Source organism: Sander lucioperca, chromosome 9 (assembly GCF_008315115.2).
Source record: "Sander lucioperca isolate FBNREF2018 chromosome 9, SLUC_FBN_1.2, whole genome shotgun sequence".
Taxonomy (NCBI): domain Eukaryota; kingdom Metazoa; phylum Chordata; class Actinopteri; order Perciformes; family Percidae; genus Sander; species Sander lucioperca.
In genome coordinates, this window is record NC_050181.1 from 31,590,109 (window position 1) to 31,608,141 (window position 18,033).

At 40.3% G+C, this 18,033-nt stretch overlaps 1 protein-coding gene across 1 annotated transcript in view; it reads right to left on the reverse strand.

Annotated features, from left to right (window-relative positions):
* Window positions 1-18,033, reverse strand: part of LOC116040897 (potassium voltage-gated channel subfamily H member 7-like) — a 107,272-nt gene that overhangs the window by 21,893 nt on the left and 67,346 nt on the right. The window contains exons 8-11 of the mRNA XM_036005175.1: window positions 9,510-9,648; window positions 6,952-7,089; window positions 6,528-6,682; window positions 4,184-4,425 (exon numbers count right to left, since the gene is read on the reverse strand). Coding sequence (XP_035861068.1) covers window positions 4,184-4,425; window positions 6,528-6,682; window positions 6,952-7,089; window positions 9,510-9,648 — 674 coding nt within the window. The remainder of the gene's footprint in view (window positions 1-4,183; window positions 4,426-6,527; window positions 6,683-6,951; window positions 7,090-9,509; window positions 9,649-18,033) is intronic.

Genomic DNA, 18,033 nt, shown 5'->3' on the forward strand with positions numbered 1-18,033 from the left:
TGTGTGTGTGTGTGTGTATATGTGTATATGTGCTTGCACTATCTATTTTTGTTGTTGCTTTACACTTCACAACTTTAAGCTGAGTTGACAACCATATATGGAGAAAACAAGACAGAAAAGTAGCTCTTATATCGAAATTGAAATGTCAGGGGAATGAGAAAATTGGCCAAACTAAAACAAGTACTGAATAGGATCAAACATCTTAAATCCAAAATAGTATTTCTGCAGGAATCTCATTTGATTGCTTCAGACATACATTACCTGAGTAAAAGATGACCAGGCCAAGTGTTTCATGCTTCTTACAACACTCACGCAAGGGGAGTAGCTATCCTCATACACGAGTCTATACCATTTCAAGTCACAAAAACTATTCATGATCCATCTGGGAGGTATATTATTGTTCAAGGAAGCATCATGTCGCAGAAACTAAATTTTATAAATATATATGGCCTGAATGAAAACAATTCAACCTTTTTTGAAAGACTATTTCTGACTGTATCTGCTTTGGAAGGCCTTTACATTATCTGAGGGGACTTTAACTGTGCTCTCAACCCAGTGTTAGACAGATCCACTCAAGTGGACACAACTCATGTACAAACTAGGAAAACTTTGATCAATTACATCAAGGATCTAAGACTAATTGAGATTTGGAGGAAGCAAAACCCGAATAAAAGGGAGTACTCAATTATTTTCAAACACTTCCACTGCCACTACCGTACACTATTATACTTACCCTATAAGAGGGGAGGCCATCAACTTCCTAATCTCAGATGGTATTATATGGCCGCCCAACTGACTACAGCCTCATATTATTTCTAGGGCTGTCAGCATTAACGCGTTAATCACGATGCGATTAAGGGCCGAGCATAATGCGTTAATTTTTTTTTAATCGTATTAATCGCATGCCGCCATTTATTAATTTATTTTCACTTCACTCGGCTTTGCGTCGTGCCTAACAGGCTACTATTTTGCTGTACTTCCTCGTAACACATCCTGCTACTGCAGGAATAGCAACGCGGATTTCGGTGCATCATTCTGGTGCCACTGATATGTCTGCACTTCTCTCTGATGCTCTGAAACAGACGTTACAGGCAACAGAAACATCGCTGCACATGACGCTAGTTAACACTATACTCAACAGCAGCTAACGTTAGCCTACTGCTAGCTAGTAGCTGGATTAAACACGGTTACAATGCTGACAGCTAACGCTAAACGGTGTAAAGTGTGACTGTATTTCACTGTAGAGGATTCAACACCGGGATGCAGTTGCCGTTGTTGGAAAAACACAGACGGTGCGTTCAATGAAACTGGTAATTTACAGCCTCGTGGTGCATTCAAAGTTGTTGTTAAATGCCCTTTTCCCATTTGGTGGTTGTTTTTGTCATTCAATAGCTATTTACTAGTGAAATAAGTTATTGTTATAGTGATTACATTATTATTAAACATTTCATTTTGACCATATGGCCTTAGCAAAAAACCAGCCGTTCTTTAATGTTGCCAACTGTTTAGTACCTTTCTTTTTTTTTTACTTTCTTAAAAAGTATCGGTTCAGGCACCGTTAAGGCACCGGTACCGTTTTAAAAGTACCGCTTTAGCACCGGTATCCAAACCAAACAATATCCAACCCTAATATTGACTCTAGATTGGTAAATATATAATAAACAAATACAAATCTTAAAATCAAGTTCTTAAAGTCACTTTCTTTGCATTCATTTGATTCCCAATCAAGATCCACTGGTAAGAATGGCTTTCCATTGTTAATATGTACTTAAAAACAGTTCTGAAATGCAAAATAATAGAATTTTAATCATGTGATAAAACATTGATGATTAACTATAGAAATTCAACGATTAATCGCGATTAAGAAAATGTAATCGTTTGACAGCCCTAATTATTTCTCTTCAACACAACCCCCAGCCTGGGTGAGCATTGAGCAAGGGTCTGTCCCATATTTACCATTGAATTTGTATCTTTATTCTTCAGATATTAGGAACTTGAAAAAAGGTACGAAAAATCCTTTTCTTAAAAACATAATTTTAGTTGGCATGCTGCACACAAGCATGTTGGTGGTATACCTGCGCTGTCTCAATTTACTCCTATTTGGGGTAACAAACAGTTTGCACCTGCTAAGAAAGATGGATAGATAGATAGATAGATAGATAGATAGATAGATAGATAGATAGATAGAAGGTTTAGGTTGCTTCAATATAAATGGTTGATGAGGATATATGTCACCCCTGTCAAGTTACATCATATGTCTGCTAATATTCCAGATGTTTGTTCGAAATGTGTGGATGAAAGGGATACTTTGTTTCATTGTCTTTGGGAATGTCCAAAGATTAACATCTTCTGGAAGGATGTCATAAAATGTTTGTCAGAGCTGTTCAACATGGAAGTCCCTTTAAATGCCAAATTATGCGTACTTGGTATATATCCAGAGAACTTTAGACAAACATCAAAAAGTACTAAACTTCTGGACTTCGGGCTTCTTCAAGCCCAGGAGGGCTATTGCACTGTGCTGGAAGAGTATGGACGCTCCATCATTACAGATATGGATAAAGGGGCTTTCAGACTGTGTTGGTCTGGAAAGACTGACATACATTGCTAAGGGCAAGAGTAAATACTTTTTTTCAGCTCTGGGAACCATATATGTGGCTCATCAGAGATGGAAATGTAAGCCTTACCTGAAAGGTAGTTGTGGGCAACAAAACTATTTTTATTTTTATTTTTATCTTGCTATATAGGACTGTCTGATTTTTGTGCAAGTTAAGTGTGTATGGGTGTGTGTTTGTGTATGTGCAGACTGATCTCAAGAAGTGGCATATGTATGACAAGCCAATTCGCATGCCATTTAGGCGTGTTAAGAAGCATGATCGCTTTTTAGCGTGTTTATCAACGCTGTTTGGCCTCCATTGACTTAGATTACCTTGCGATTGTGTGTCAATTTACGCCGTAGCGAGTACTATGAAAGGCGGAAAATCCGCGCAGGGAGGTTGGTTGAGGTGGTGGATGGGTAAAACACAGGACTTTCTCCCAGGAGACCGGGGATCGTGTCCCGCATGTCACGTTTCCTAAACCCAACCGTCGCTTTCTTCTTTTCCTAAACCCAACCGTGCCGTTGTTGTCCCGCGTCTCATTATTGTTTTCCTAAACCTATCCGTCCCGTTCTTCTTTTCCGAAACCCAAACCGTACCCCCGTGATGCTAATTCCTCGAACCGTCTTTCCTGCTCCGTCTCTGTGTCGCTCTTACACTGTTGCCCCTGGCAACCGATAGTGTAGGATCCCAAAATGGTGGGCGGGCTCAGACACCTCCCAAATCGTCACATGACAGCAAGCTACCATAACGTATGTCCTCATTCTCAGTACGGCGTAGACATACACGCGGATAGCTCAAAATGCGTACAGATAACACACCACTTGGCTTTAGAAAGTGGCGTGTATTTTTAAGTCATGATGTCACGTTGGTATGTGGGTAGAGATCTATGTCTAGGTAATGTTTGGTCTGAAATGGCTGTATTGTTATTGTATTCCGTTCAATGTTATGTAAAATATTGAGAAAATGTAATGTAATGTAATTAATTAATTAATTAATTAAATTCTAATAAACATATTGGGGAAAAAAGGCAACAAGGTTTAATTTTTCCCTTGTCTGGATCAAATGAACCAAACTACAGGTGTGAAAGCCCATTTCGAGATACACCAGGACAGGATGAAGCATAGTGTTAGTTTAGGCAAAGTACGCTTGCATCTGCTAATTGGCATCATATGTTTCATTTATGCCTCACATTCACTGGCTCATTCAGATCAGCTGACTAGTCACATCCAGTTGTAATCATGCAGGTGTACAGCTCGGCCATTATAACCTGACACCTCTCACTGCTGCAGCAGCTCCCTCCACCTCACCAACCTCCTATTTGTGCTAAGTATTTTGTATTACTTATCCCAGCAGAAACATTGTTGCTACTTGTTGCTTGAGAACCTTATAATCTGAACTAATTGCCGAACCATTTGTTATAAATGGTCGTTTCCTTGACATGAGTGTCTAAACTACGCAGTAAACTTCAAGTCAACACATTTACTTAACTACCTTCTGAAACATTTTAAACCAAACTGCTGTTACTTTAGCTTCACTAGTTTTTCTGAGATGGCCAAACTTTTTTTTTTTTTTTTTGTAGAACTCACCGCCAATAAGCATGACGCAGATGGAGAAGATCTTCTCAGAGTTGGTGTTTGGGGAGACGTTCCCAAAGCCTACACTGGTCAGACTGCTGAAGGTGAAGTACAAAGCTGTGACATATTTATCTCTAATGGAAGGACCCGACCCGATGATGGAGTCATTGTACGGCGTCCCCAGCTGTTCACCAAGATTGTCCAACCAGCCGATCCCAGCCGAGGTCGACCTCTCCACATTACCTATGGCATACCTAGGGCAGGAAAACACGTAAATGCAGAACTTTTAACACTGGCTCCTGAAAGACAGTGGAAATGCCTGAAAAAAAGCTTAAAATTATTATTTTTACCATTGATTCTCTGCACTACACTTAAGCCTATGAACACCCACACAGGTGATTTCAGTTATTCTGGCTGATTAGACTCAGGTTGAAGGTGGGCCGGAACGTTAATGGGTATTTAATTGGTCACAAATCTTTTCTACCAACAGGAATGATAAAGGTGCAACAAAGCTAACAAGAGACTAGGGAGATGTCAATCAATCAGTCTAAACACACCCACTTAGTCCTGGGACGAGGTCCAATCAGCCAGATTAACTAAAAACACCTGGTTAGTGTTTACGGCCTTTAAGCATTTTAATTCAGATATGTATATGTAGTGCTGTGTGCAGACCTACAGGTGCACTCTGTTGGCTCTTGAACACACCTCTATAGTTTCAATTTAGCTAGACCAAGACCAAACCCCCTTGTTAGCTGAGCTTATTTAAGGCACCTGTGCTATCATGGCTGCCTCTTTGCATAGAGGTGTAACTGGGTGCTAGGTCAGGTAGTAATAAAGCATGGCTGCGTTTCATTAGTGGTTCAACATGTCCTTGTTCACTTCCCCTAAGCACCTGCCCTCGGGGGGATCTCCGCTGCCTGTCTTAAGTGTCGTTTCAATTGTCTGAAAAACTGAAGGGAACTTGGTGAGATGGACCCTCGGGGGAGCTGAGGGAGCAAGTGAACAACGATGGTAACTCCAGAGGTGGATATCACCCATTATGCATTTGCTGCAAGAAAATACATCCATTCTGTTTTGTTTTTTAAAATGTTTTTTTACGTGGTATTTTTTTAGGCCTTTATTTGATAGGACAGCCCAAACATTAAAGGGGGGAGAGAGAGGGGGAATGCAGCAAAGGGCTGAAGGTCAGATTTGAACCTGCGGCCGCTGTGGCGAGAACTGAGCCTCTGTACATAGGGCGCACGCTCTAGCAGGTGAGCTGCCCAGGCGCCTCACCGGCAATTTCCACTGGATGCGGAACGTCTGCGGAACGTCTCCGGAATGTCGACGGAGTCATTAGGTTTCCATTAAAGTCAACGTGTGTATTTCCACTGACTGCAGAACGTCTGCGTCCCTACTCCGTCCCAGTTCCGTCAGTCCGCAGCCCTCCGGAGCAGATACGCAGAGCTTCTATTTTTAACGGACGACGGAGAGCTCCGCAGCAATTCAGCACAATTCAGATTGTGCGGGACAGGAAGTCGAGCACAGAAACAAAATAAAACATCCGGTAACTTTTCAAAATAAAATACACCGTGCTCACGGCAGGTCATATTTCCCTGCACTACACCTTGAAAACACAGCACAGAGTTGTTTCCTCGCGCAAACATACGTGTTTTTGTGAGATATAGCCTACTATGATTAATCATGATACAGATCACAAACTTTCTAAATCAGAAACTCATGCAGCTGATTACCAAGCCTCATTGAAACGAGTCTGCAGGTATTTATGATGTGTAAAATGCAGTAGGAATACTTTTATTAAAAATGTTTGTATAGTGCCTTTCATACAAGAAATAGGCCTACTGTACAATAAGGAAATTGCATGACATAAGCAGACATAGAATAAACGTAAAAACAGGCATAGAATGACATAATTAATGGAAATAAGATGGGGGAAAAAACAGCAGTGCTAAGCCTACAACTGGCGGTGGATCTGTATGTTCGGGCTGAAAGTGAACAAGGGCAGGTGCGTTCCATTTCAATGCCCCGCTCCTGCCCCGCCCACTTTCCCTCTGCTCTCCAAGTGGCCTTCGTGCGACATATGCTGTTATGTCATACCAAGGGCTGAGGGGAAGTGAAGGAGGGCATGTTGAAACACTAATGAAACGCAGCTATGTCCTGGGGTGGAAGTCCCGGTGGTGTTGTCGGATAGTTAGATTCTGATGGTGATTCCTCCCTTGCCACATTTAATATAATGTAAGATTCATGCCAAAAGTATTTTTTTAATGCCTAAAATATTGATGGATCTTTTCTGGTACTATGCTTCCCTGTGTGGGAGTGAGATAAAAACACTGCAGGATAAAGTCGAGTAATGTACCAGATGCAGGCCAGCCAGTGGGCGATGAGGGCGAAGGTGCACATGAGGAGGAAGAGCACAGCTGCACCATACTCTGAGTAACGGTCCAACTTCCTGGCTACACGAACCAATCGCAGTAACCGAGCTGTCTTCAGTAAGCCAATCAGTGTGGTGGTCTGTTAGGAGGACGGGACAGAAATGTGAGTGAACAAAAGATTAAAAAAAACAAAAACAATATCCAATACATAAGGACTGTTATTAAAGTCCCTAGCTTCCAGATGTTTTTTTCTTTCTACTCTCTCTCTCTCTCTCTCTCTCTCTCTCTCTCTCATGCTCCTTGTTTCCCAACAATCCTAACTGTCTTTCTACCCCACTATCCCACTTTTTACCCAAACCTCCATTTCCCACTTCACCCTCCAATCTTCTTTCCCTCCCTCCTCCCTACCTCTCCCTCTCCACCTGCCCTAACCACCTCCTCTCCTGAGCGGTAGATGAGGAGGTCAAAGGGAATGGCTGCCACCATGTCAATGAGGAACCACCCTTTGAAGTAGTGGACAGCAATCCGAGAAGACATGCTCACCACCTGAGGAGACAAAACACAACTAGTAAGCTACAGTGGGGAGAACAAGTATTTGATACACTGCCGATTTTGCAGGTTTTCCTACTTACAAAGCATGTAGAGGTCTGTAATTTTTATCATAGGTACACTTCAACTGTGAGAGACAGAATCTAAAACAAAAATCCAGAAAATCACATTGTATGATTTTTAAATAATTAATTTGCATTTTACTGCATGACATAAGTATTTGATCACCTACCAACCGGTAAGAATTCCGGCTCCCACAGACCTGTTAGTTTTTCTTTAAGAAGCCCTCCTGTTCTCCACTCATTACCTGTATTAACTGCACCTGTTTGAACTTGTTACCTGTATAAAAGACACCTGTCCACACACTCAAACAGACTCCAACCTCTCCACAATGGCCAAGACCAGAGAGCTGTGTAAGGACATCAGGGATAACATTTTAGACCTGCACAAGGCTGGGATGGGCTATAGGACAATAGGCAAGCAGCTTGGTGAGAAGGCAACAACTGTTGGCGCAATTATTAGAAAATGGAAGAAGTGACGGTCAATCTCCCTTGGTCTGGGGCTCCATGCAAGATCTCACCTCGTGGGGCATCAATGATCATGAGGAAGGTGAGGGATCAGCCCAGAACTACACGGCAGGACCTGGTTAATGACCTGAAGAGAGCTGGGACCACAGTCTCAAAGAAAACCATTAGTAACACACTACACCGTCATGGATTAAAATCCTGCAGCGCACGCAAGGTCCCCCTGCTCAAGTCAGCGCATGTCCAGGCCCGTCTGAAGTTTGCCAATGACCATCTGGATGATCCAGAGGAGGAATGGGAGAAGGTCATGTGGTCTGATGAAACAAACATAGAGCTTTTTGGTTTAAACTCCACCTGCCGTGTTTGGAGGAAGAAGAAGGATGAGTACAACCCCAAGAACACCATCCCAACCATGAAGCATGGAGGTGGAAACATCATTCTTTGGGGATGCTTTTCTGCAAAGGGGACAGGACGACTGCACCGTATTGAGGGGAGGATGGATGGGGCCATGTATCGCGAGATCTTGGCCAACAACCTCCTTCCCTCAGTAAGAGCATTGAAGATGGGTCGTGGCTGCATGACAACGACCCGAAACACACAGCCAGGGCAACTAAGGAGTGGCTCCGTAAGGAGCATCTCAAGGTCCTGGAGTGGCCTAGCCAGTCTCCAGACCTGAACCCAATAGAAAATCTTTGGAGGGAGCTGAAAGTCCGTATTTCCCAGCGACAGCCCCGAAACCTGAAGGATCTGGAGAAGGTCTGTATGGAGGAGTGGGCCAAAATCCCTGCTGCAGTGTGTGCAAACCTGGTCAAGAACTACAAGAAATGTATGATCTCTGGAATTGCAAACAAAGGTTTCTGTACCAAATATTAAGTTCTGCTTTTCTGATGTATCAAATACTTATGTCATGCAATAAAATGCAAATTAATTACTTAAAAATCATACAATGTGATTTTCTGGATTTTTGTTTTAGATTCTGTCACTCAGTTGAAGAGTACCTATGATAAAAATTACAGACTTCTACATGCTTTGTAAGTGGGGAAACCTGCAAAATCGGCAGTGTATCAAATACTTGTTCTCCCCTCTGTACATGTATCCTCACATTTAACAGCACATAGTTGAACTCCAAATTCCACAACATTGGCAAATAACAATAATGACATGGATGTATCGTGGCTATTTTACTTTGCATATTTGTGACATAAGTATGTGCATGTTTTAAGATTTTCTACAAAAAAAACAAGTATAGAAGAGAATACTGTACAGAACAATAATATATAATACAAAATTACTTATTTTAATAGCTTTGTCAAAGATTTGAAAAATCCTTAGCTGTGCAATTACAAAATAATGAATGAATGGATAAATCTATATATTTGAAGGTCAGGCAAAAGAAACGCCTACTGAACTATTTTCTTATTACAAAAATTTTACAATTTTTGATTTCTGTACCAGCAAACAGAGTTATGTCTTTAGATGAGGACAGTGGTGTAGTTTAATGTATTAGTGGGTATACTGTACTATATATATATATATATATATATATATATATATATATATATATATATATATATATATATATATAATTTATTTTTTGTTGCGTATCATTGCACATTTTTAAGTGGGTATATGGAAATCCTGGAGATTTCTTATTGGGTATACTGCGTGTCATGTAGACTACACCACTGGTTGAGGATCCATAAAAACAAGTTTGTGAAAAAAAATCTATGAGATCCCTACTTTATTTGCATTCACAGCAGACAGCACTCTGATCAGCACCTTGGAGACTACTATTATTCGCTGTAAAGGGGTCAGTGGGTCACTGAATTTGTCATTCACACACAGAGAAAGTAAGTAGATCAGTTAGTCAGTCAGTTAATCAGATCAGTTCACCTCATCATTGGAGTTGACATATGTGGTCCTGAAGTTGATGATGATGTCAACAATGAACATGATGTCCACTATAAGATCCACAACATTAAGGGGTGAACAGGAGTAACCACAAGTCTGCATGGCTGCCTCCTCCTGGTCACTACAGGGAAATAGTAAGTAAGTAAGTAAGTAAGTAAAATGTATTTATATAGAGCTTTTTACAGATACAAATCACAAAGTGCTTTACATAAAACATACAATACGATACATATTAAAACAACAATAAACAACAATTAAAATCACAAAGTAATAATTAAAAAATAAAATACTAAACAAAGTGTGAACAGGTCAACCAAAGGCCTGTTAAAATTAAGTAGGTCTTTAACTGGTTTTTAAAAGAGTCAACGGAGACAGCAGATCACATAGGAGGCAGAGCATTCCAGAGTCTCTGTGCTACTGACTCGAAGGCTCGATCACCACGGGTCCTAAGCTGGGTGCGCCCTGCAGTGCCCTGCTACACCCTGCTACGCCCTGCAGTGCCCTGCTACGCCATGAACAACTACTATTTCTAGTCATAATTCCATTATCTTTATTGTGACTATTATTGCCACTGTTCATCACACCCCCAACCGGCACCGTCAGACACCGCCCACCAAGAGCCTGGGTCTGTCCGAGGTTTCTCCCTAAAAGGAAGTTTTCCTCACCACTGTCGTTATTACATGCTTGCTCTTGGGGGAATTACTGGAATTGTTGGGTCTTTGTAAATTATAAAGTGTGGTCTAGACCTACTCTATCTGTAAAGTGTCTTGAGATAACTCTTGTCATGATTTGATACTATAAATAAAATTGAATTGAAAAATTGAATTGAATTGAGGAACAATCGGGAGGTTGGACATATTAGACCTTACGGAGCGTGCTGATAAATAAGGTTCCAGTAGGTCAGCCACATATGCATATAACAGCAGACATACTGAGTGCAGAAAGTTGCAGTGGTCATTGCTTGAAGAAATAAATGCATATGTGAGCATCTTAAGTTCAGCAGTAGAAACAACAGATCTCAGTTTATGTTATGTAATATTTCTCAGATAGAAAAAACAAGATCTGAGGGCTATTTCACAAAACCAAGATAAGAGATTAGGCCGGGATTTCCCAGTGATCCTGGCTCAATTTAGCCTTGACTCGGTTTCACAAAAGCAGAGGCATCTAAATTACCATGGAGCTTTATTCTGTGCAGCTAGCCTGGGGCCTGTTTCACAAAACCAAGATAAGGGATTAAGCTGGGATTTAGCAGTTATCCTGGATGATTTAAGCCTTGACTCGGTTTCACGAAAGTGGAGGCACATAAATCACCATGGAGATTTATTCTGTACAGCTAGCCTGCTCCCGGCCAGGCTAACAGCCAGGATTTATTTAATCCTGGAGCCTTTTCTGATCACCCAGCAGTGGTTGTAACCTATTGTTATCAGCCTGGATTAAAATACAACAGGTGCATATTGCTGTTCCTTTAAGTATTGTTATTATTTAAAGTTGTGACCATTATTTTTTTTAAATAATTATTCATGTGACAGTCATCGTTACTGTTATATTGCTGTATGAAGACTGCTGTTCATATTGTTGTTAGAAGTTTGATGAATATATTATGACAGTTGTTGAGATAAGTAGAAAAGGCTGATAAAATTTCAAATGTGTTTTAAATGAAGTCTGTTACTAAGGGCAATACATACAATGCTGTACATTTCTATAGTTGACCAATGCACCTTGAATTATTTTAGTTGATTCATTTTTTTTTAATTCTTTAACAATAAGAATCATGTTTGTTCCACTTCCATGTGCATGGTATTTGGCATTCTTAGCACACAAATTGTGTAATCCAGTAAACTAGGACTATAATTTGGGAGGATTGTACAATTTAAAGAACATATCCTAACTGTACAATCCTCCCAAATTATAGTCTTAGTTCACTGGACCAATAACTATCTAGTGATGTAGGCTATTCATGTAACAACAGGGGGAGGACACCCGAATGGTTTTTGACCTTATATTTTGCTGGGGGGGAAATAACTGATGAATATACTCTGTTCCATTCATGTTTAAAGTGTGCATGGAATTTATCACTTAATTATCTTTATAGTTTCTAGATTTTAGAGTCCAATTTCTCCAGTGTCTTTATTTTCTATGTCCATATATACAAGGGAGCAAGGCATATAATATGTAGAGAAGGAAACTCGTCCTGTATAAAAAATAAAAAAACGCGAGAAAACGCGTGGCAGATAATAGCGGACAGACTGAATGATAGTCTAAAAATATACATTTATGAACTACTGCTCTTAACTGAAACCATTCAATGAGTCACTGTCATTTGCAAAAACAAACAGTTGTACACTTTGCATTAAAAGCGAGCAGTGGAAGTTAATATGACTTAGGAAATTTATATTTTAGCCCATGAGAGAGAGGGAGAAACAGAGTGAAAGAGATATTTACGCATTATACTCTAGCGTTGTAGAAAATTGATCTTCATGGTAAATTTCCTGAGTAACATTATCTTCTGCTTACTTTTAAGGCAAAGAGTATAACTGTTAATTTGTGCAAATGATTAGTAGCCTAATCCTTGAATGATTATGACGGTTTCAATTCAGAGCAGTGGTCAGTTAATTAAAATTAAATCAGCTGCTTCCTCATTCAGTCGGTCCGCGATCGCCTGCTACGCTTTCTCTCGCTGTTTCATTACAGCGGCCGTGTTTCTTTTCTTTTATACAAATAATGTGTTTCACGTCATCATACTTCCACAAGAAGCTGCTGCTCACTCTGTATAAAGTATGTACAATTGTTACGGTTTGGACATTTCTGTTGCCTGGTTTTGTATATTTCGGTTGCCTTTATTATTATTTCTGTATGTTCCCTGTGTTTGTATATTTATTCTGTATATTTCTGTTTAGTTATCTCCTTGTTTATTGTGTTTACCCTGTCCTGACTGTGTTCTGTGTATTGTGTATTTTTTGGTTAAGTCCAGTGTTCTCTGTTGTGTTGTGTCAAGTTTCTGTTTAGTTGATTTCATGTTTTCTATCTGTTGTTCCTGTTTCCTGTTTTATTTTGATAGTCTGTTTTCTGTCTTGTCATGTCTAGTTTTACTTTCTGTGTTTCCCGCCTCTGTTGATTACCCTGCCCTGCCCTGATGTGTTTCACCTGCTGTATCACCTGTCCCTCATTTGTTCATTACCTCGTGTATTTAACCTCTGTGTTCCCTTTGCCTCTTGTTGGATTGTTTTGCTTTCGTTCGGGTCTGTGTTCTGTCAGTAGTGTTTTTGTATTCCCTCAGTTTGTTAGAGCCTGGTGCCTTTGTTATGTATTCCTGCGTTATTTTGTGAGTTTCTCCTTGTGTGTTTTTTTCCCCGTGTTTTCCCAGTCTTTGTACTGCCGCTTTTTGTTAAATTAAATCCTCGAGCTCAAGACTTCTGCCTGCCTGTGTGCTTCTCTGCGTTTGGGTCCTGTTATTCCTTGTCTCATAACAACAATGCGTATTCTCCATTTTGGCATCAGTAAATCTGTGATCGACCTTGCGGTCTTTTGAGAACAACCATGGACGCGCATCTATCTGAATTACTTCAGCCTGGCTCAACCTAGTCTCTCCTCCTCAGCCTGGCTTGGCCTTCGTGAAACGCACCAAGCCAGGATGCACAGATTAGACTAGGTCAAGCCTCGCTTTATCAGTTATCCTGGATTTATATATTCTGCTTTTGTGAAACGGGCCCCTGGTCCCGAACAGGCTAACAGCCAGGATTTATTAATCCTGGGGCCTTTTCTGTTTACTCAGCAGTGCTTTTTACCTTATTTATATCAGTCTCCATCTTTAAAATACATTAGCCAAAGAGGGACGTACCTCAGCCTTTCGTGCTTTTACATTCAGTGGCACCGTGACGAATGCCAGGGGGAGATTACTCGTGACTGCCGGCAGATATGCAAGCCTGTTGAAGATGGAGGATCGCACCATATTCTCGAGGACATGTAACGGCGTTGCCTCGTCATCTTTGGAGAGTGTCTCTTTAGTTTTCCTTTGCCTAGGCGGTCTCACCGATCCACTGCCACCGGCTCTCTTTTGGTTTTTCTTTACCTTTCCCTCTTCCTTAAGGTTTCCCTTGTGTGTTTCTATAGTTGTCCAATGCACCTGAATTATTTTTAGTTGATCATTTTTTGTTGTATTCTTTAACAATAAAGAATTCAATAAATTGGCATTCTTAGCACACAATTTGTGTTGTCCAGTAAACTGGGACTATAATTTGGGAGGATTGTACAATTTTAAGAACATATCCTAATTACAAGTACAATCCTCCCAAATTATAGTCTTAGTTCACTGAACCAATAACTATATAGTGTAGACTACTGTACATTCATGTAACAGGGAGAGGACACCTCAATGGTTTTTGACCTTATATTTTGCTGGGGAGAAATAACTGATGAATATACTCTGTTACAGTCATGTTTACAGTGTGCGTGGAATTTATCACTTCATTATCTTTATAGTTTCTAGATTTTAGAGTCCAATTTCGTCAGTGTCTTTCTTTTCTATGTCCATATATACGGGTGTTTGGTTTTTTAAGTCTCCACCGTCGTCTTCCAGGCAGCGCTGCCTGGAAGGCACTGGGATTAGGCAATGGTTAGGTGCCTTGAAGTCGACGGTCGCAGCGCTGCCTTGAAGCCGACATTGGGGGCTTAAAACACCATCGAGCATATATACGAGGGAGCAAAGCATATAATATGTAAATAAGGAAACTCTGCCTCTATAAAAAAAAAAAACGTGAGAAAAAGCGTGGCAGATAAGCCACGCAGATAGCGCACCAACTGAATGATAGTCTAAAAATTTACGAACAACATTTACGAACTACTGCTCTTACTTAACTGAAACCATTCAATGAGCCACTTGTCATCTGCAAAAACAAACAGTTGTACACTTTCTATTAAAAGCAAGCAGTGGAAGTTAATTTATATTTTAGCCCATGAGAGAGAGGGAGAAACAGAGTGAGAGAGATATTTATGCATCATATTCTAGCATAGTAGAAAATTGATCTTCATGGTAAATTTCCTGAGTAACATTTTCTTCTGCTCACTTTTAAGGCAAAGAGTGCAACGGTTAATTTGTGCAAATGATTAGGAGCCCTAACCCCCAGATTAGAGGAGATTAGACTAGGTCAAGCCTTGCTTTATCAGTTATCCTGGATTTATAAATTCTACTTTTGTGCAATAACCCCCGGGTCAGCTGCTTTACATGTGTGTCAAACGACGTAGATTTATCAAACATCACCCCTAAATTGTGCAGGTTAGAGCGGACAGCAGAGGAAAGAGGACCAGAACATTGCATGATTATGGGGACGACCTTTTCTGGAGCAACAATCAGAACTTTTTTTTAAGATTAAGGGCCCTGCATCGAGGAGTAAACCCCTATATATGGGCGCCTGCTCTACCAGGTGAGCTACCCAGGCGCCCCAGAACCTTCAGTCTTATCAGTATTGAGCTGTGATAAGTCTATATCAGGGGTCACCAACACGGTGCCCGCGGGCACCAGGTAGCCCCCAAGGACCACATGAGTAGCCCTCAGGCCTGTTCTAAAAATGAAAATTGAATATTGATATTATCTGTTTCCCACCTTGTTAAGTCATTGTTGATAATTATTGTGAGAAATCATTAACTGATTAACTGATCATTAATTAGTGTCTTCACATAGATAAGTATCATTAATCATTAATAATCATATAAAACTAAAGGCAAACTGAGCAATTTTTTTTATTTCAGAAGAGTGTATCAAACTGGTAGCCCTTCGTATGACTCAGTACCCATGAAGTAGCTCTCAGTTTCAAAAAGGTTGGTGACCCCTGGTCTATATCTACGACGTTCCACTTCTGGGATTTCTAGAGTGCAGTCGGAAATTCCGACCCATGTCCTTCTTTTCGGCTGGATGTCTGTAACCTTCTGCTTTTTTTGTGTTGCCGTTAAAAACAAAGTGACATTGTATTCATTTGTTTATTCACTTATTTTAGAACATGTTGTTGGCTGTGGTTTATTTTGCTCAGGTTGTTTTATTTCGTTTCATTTCCCTGTTTTTTTAAAGCACTCTAACAGATTTCACGTTAAAGTCCCTGTTGATTGTATCCCTCAGGTCGCTGTAGCGGGGCACAGTGCCCTGGGAAAGATGTGAGAGAGAGGGAGTAGAGGAGTGTTAATAAAGCGTTTGACTGGTGTTTAACTGGATGCATTGTGTGTGTTGCTGATTTTCTTATGAAACCTAGCTAGGCAAACCTAACAGTCGGTTACAGCACTGATCAGGAGCAGCGGCCCTAAATCCTGGGACCCGCTGACATGGTTTATTTTTAGTCCAGAGAAGCGTCTAAAACAAGTTCACCTGTTCGCCCTCAGTGGCTTTTTTCAATATTTGCTTTGTTAAAATTCACTCCAGATATGACTACATTATTTTGACCATGTGTGAAAGTATGAATATTGGGTAACACTTTATTTGAAGGGATGTGCATAAGACTGACATGAACATGAAGGAGTCATTTTGAGTATTCATGACTGTTGTCATTAAGTGTCATTCGGTAACTTATGACACTTTTAATGCAAAGTTAGCATTGTCCGAGATGTCTTTGTCATGACAACTTGGCATTAACGAAGACAACAATCTCTGTGACAAATCACCTCGGTACTGCATTCACTGGTCTTATAACTTTTAAGACATCTTAATGACAAGTCCAAATGGTTCCACTTTACTTGAGATTATGGATAGTATTCATGACACCGTCATATAAGCATTTGATAATGAAATCAAACTTCATGACAGGTCCAAATTGTTTCACTTTACTTGAGGGCAAGGAAAAATATTCATGACACAATTATAATGCTCTCTGTTATGGTTTGGACATTTCTGTTACCTGTTTGTACATTTCTGTTGCCTTGTTTGTAGATTTTTGTATGTATATTTCTGTTTAGTTATCTCCCTGTTTTTTCTGTAGGTTTCTGTTCCCTGTCTGGTAAATGTATCCTGTGTTGTGTAGTGTTGTCTGTATATATTTTGTTATGTATTTTTCTGTTCCTGGTTGTGCGTTTCCCTGTTAGTTCTGTTTCCTGTTTTATTTTGATAGTCTGTTTTCTGTCTTGTCATGTACAGCTTTACTTTGTGTTTTCCCGCCTTGGTTGATTGTCCTGCCCCGCCCTGATGTGTTTCACCTGTTGTCTCACCTGTTCCTGGTTTGCTCGTCTCCTAGTTTATTTAGCCTCTGTGTTTCCCTTTGTGTCTTGTCAGATTGTTTTGTGTCCTTGTGCCGTCAGCTTGTATCCATTTGTGTCCTGGGGTCCGTTTCAGAAAGCAGGTTTAGTGAAAACTCTGAGTTTGTTAACCCTGAGATGAGGGAAACTCTGGGTTTTCCGTTTCAGAAAGAGAGGGAACTTAACCTTAGAGTCAGTTACTATGGTAACTGAGCCTGTGAACCTAACCTGGTCGGGAGCAGGTTTTCTTCAAGAAACCCCGAGTTTCTCTCAGTCTCCTCCCTCTGACAATCAAACTCGAGGTTTCTTCTCTCTCATTTCCTCATTCATTAATTCAGTCTGTTATCAGGCGCATTTTAATGCAGTTTATCTGCATGAATAAAAAAAAATATTGGTTTATGTTAGGCAGATTATAAAACGTTTTTTTCTCAAACATGCCATGTCCTTTTGTAGACGATCCCGTCGTTGAAAAAGCTATATTAATTCACAGAGTTTACGTCGGGAGATGATATTGAGTAAATGTATTTTCATTTCCACATAACCGATTTGAGAGGTATTTTTTTCACAGTCCATTAGATAGGCCTATGTAGATACACTTATATTTATTGGTGATGCAGATCATACTGTAATAGTAAAGCCACTGTAGCCGTCAGAAAAGTGTGACTCGCTCTGAAACGTTTTTTAAACGTTTTTTGTAGTGTTCCCTGGACACAAACCAGTGAGAGCCATTAAAAAGAAATAAATGATTATACATTATAGTTCTGTTAATGATCATGGTGCTGCAGCCTCAGAATGGGATATAGTAGCTTACTTTTTTGCCCGCAGGATTGCACCCAAATTAAATTATAGGTGTGATACAATTCCAGTTTTCACCAGTAATATTATAAGTTAACTGATTATATGAAATGAATGCATTGTCAATGCTTATGCATTGACTCGAGCAGCAATTTCCTCCCACAACAATTCTCTCTCTGTTGCAGCAGCAGCCGCTGTCTTGCTTTTTTAACGAAATACATGTTCAAACTCGCTGTATGTGTGCATGAGTATTTCCGCCGACCAGTTTGTTTGTGGTTGTTACCATGGTGAATCGTAGTATCATGGCTCCATTCATGCTGCCTTTTTATTGTGGTGGTGCACGCGCGTGAACATATTCAGAGTTGATTGAACCAACTCATATCAGCTGTTCTGGAACCGAAAACTCAGAGTTTCCCATCTCAGGGTAAATCAACTCAGAGTTCAGGGTTACACTCAGTTTGGTAAACCTCCTTCCTGAAACGGACCCCAGGTCCTGTGT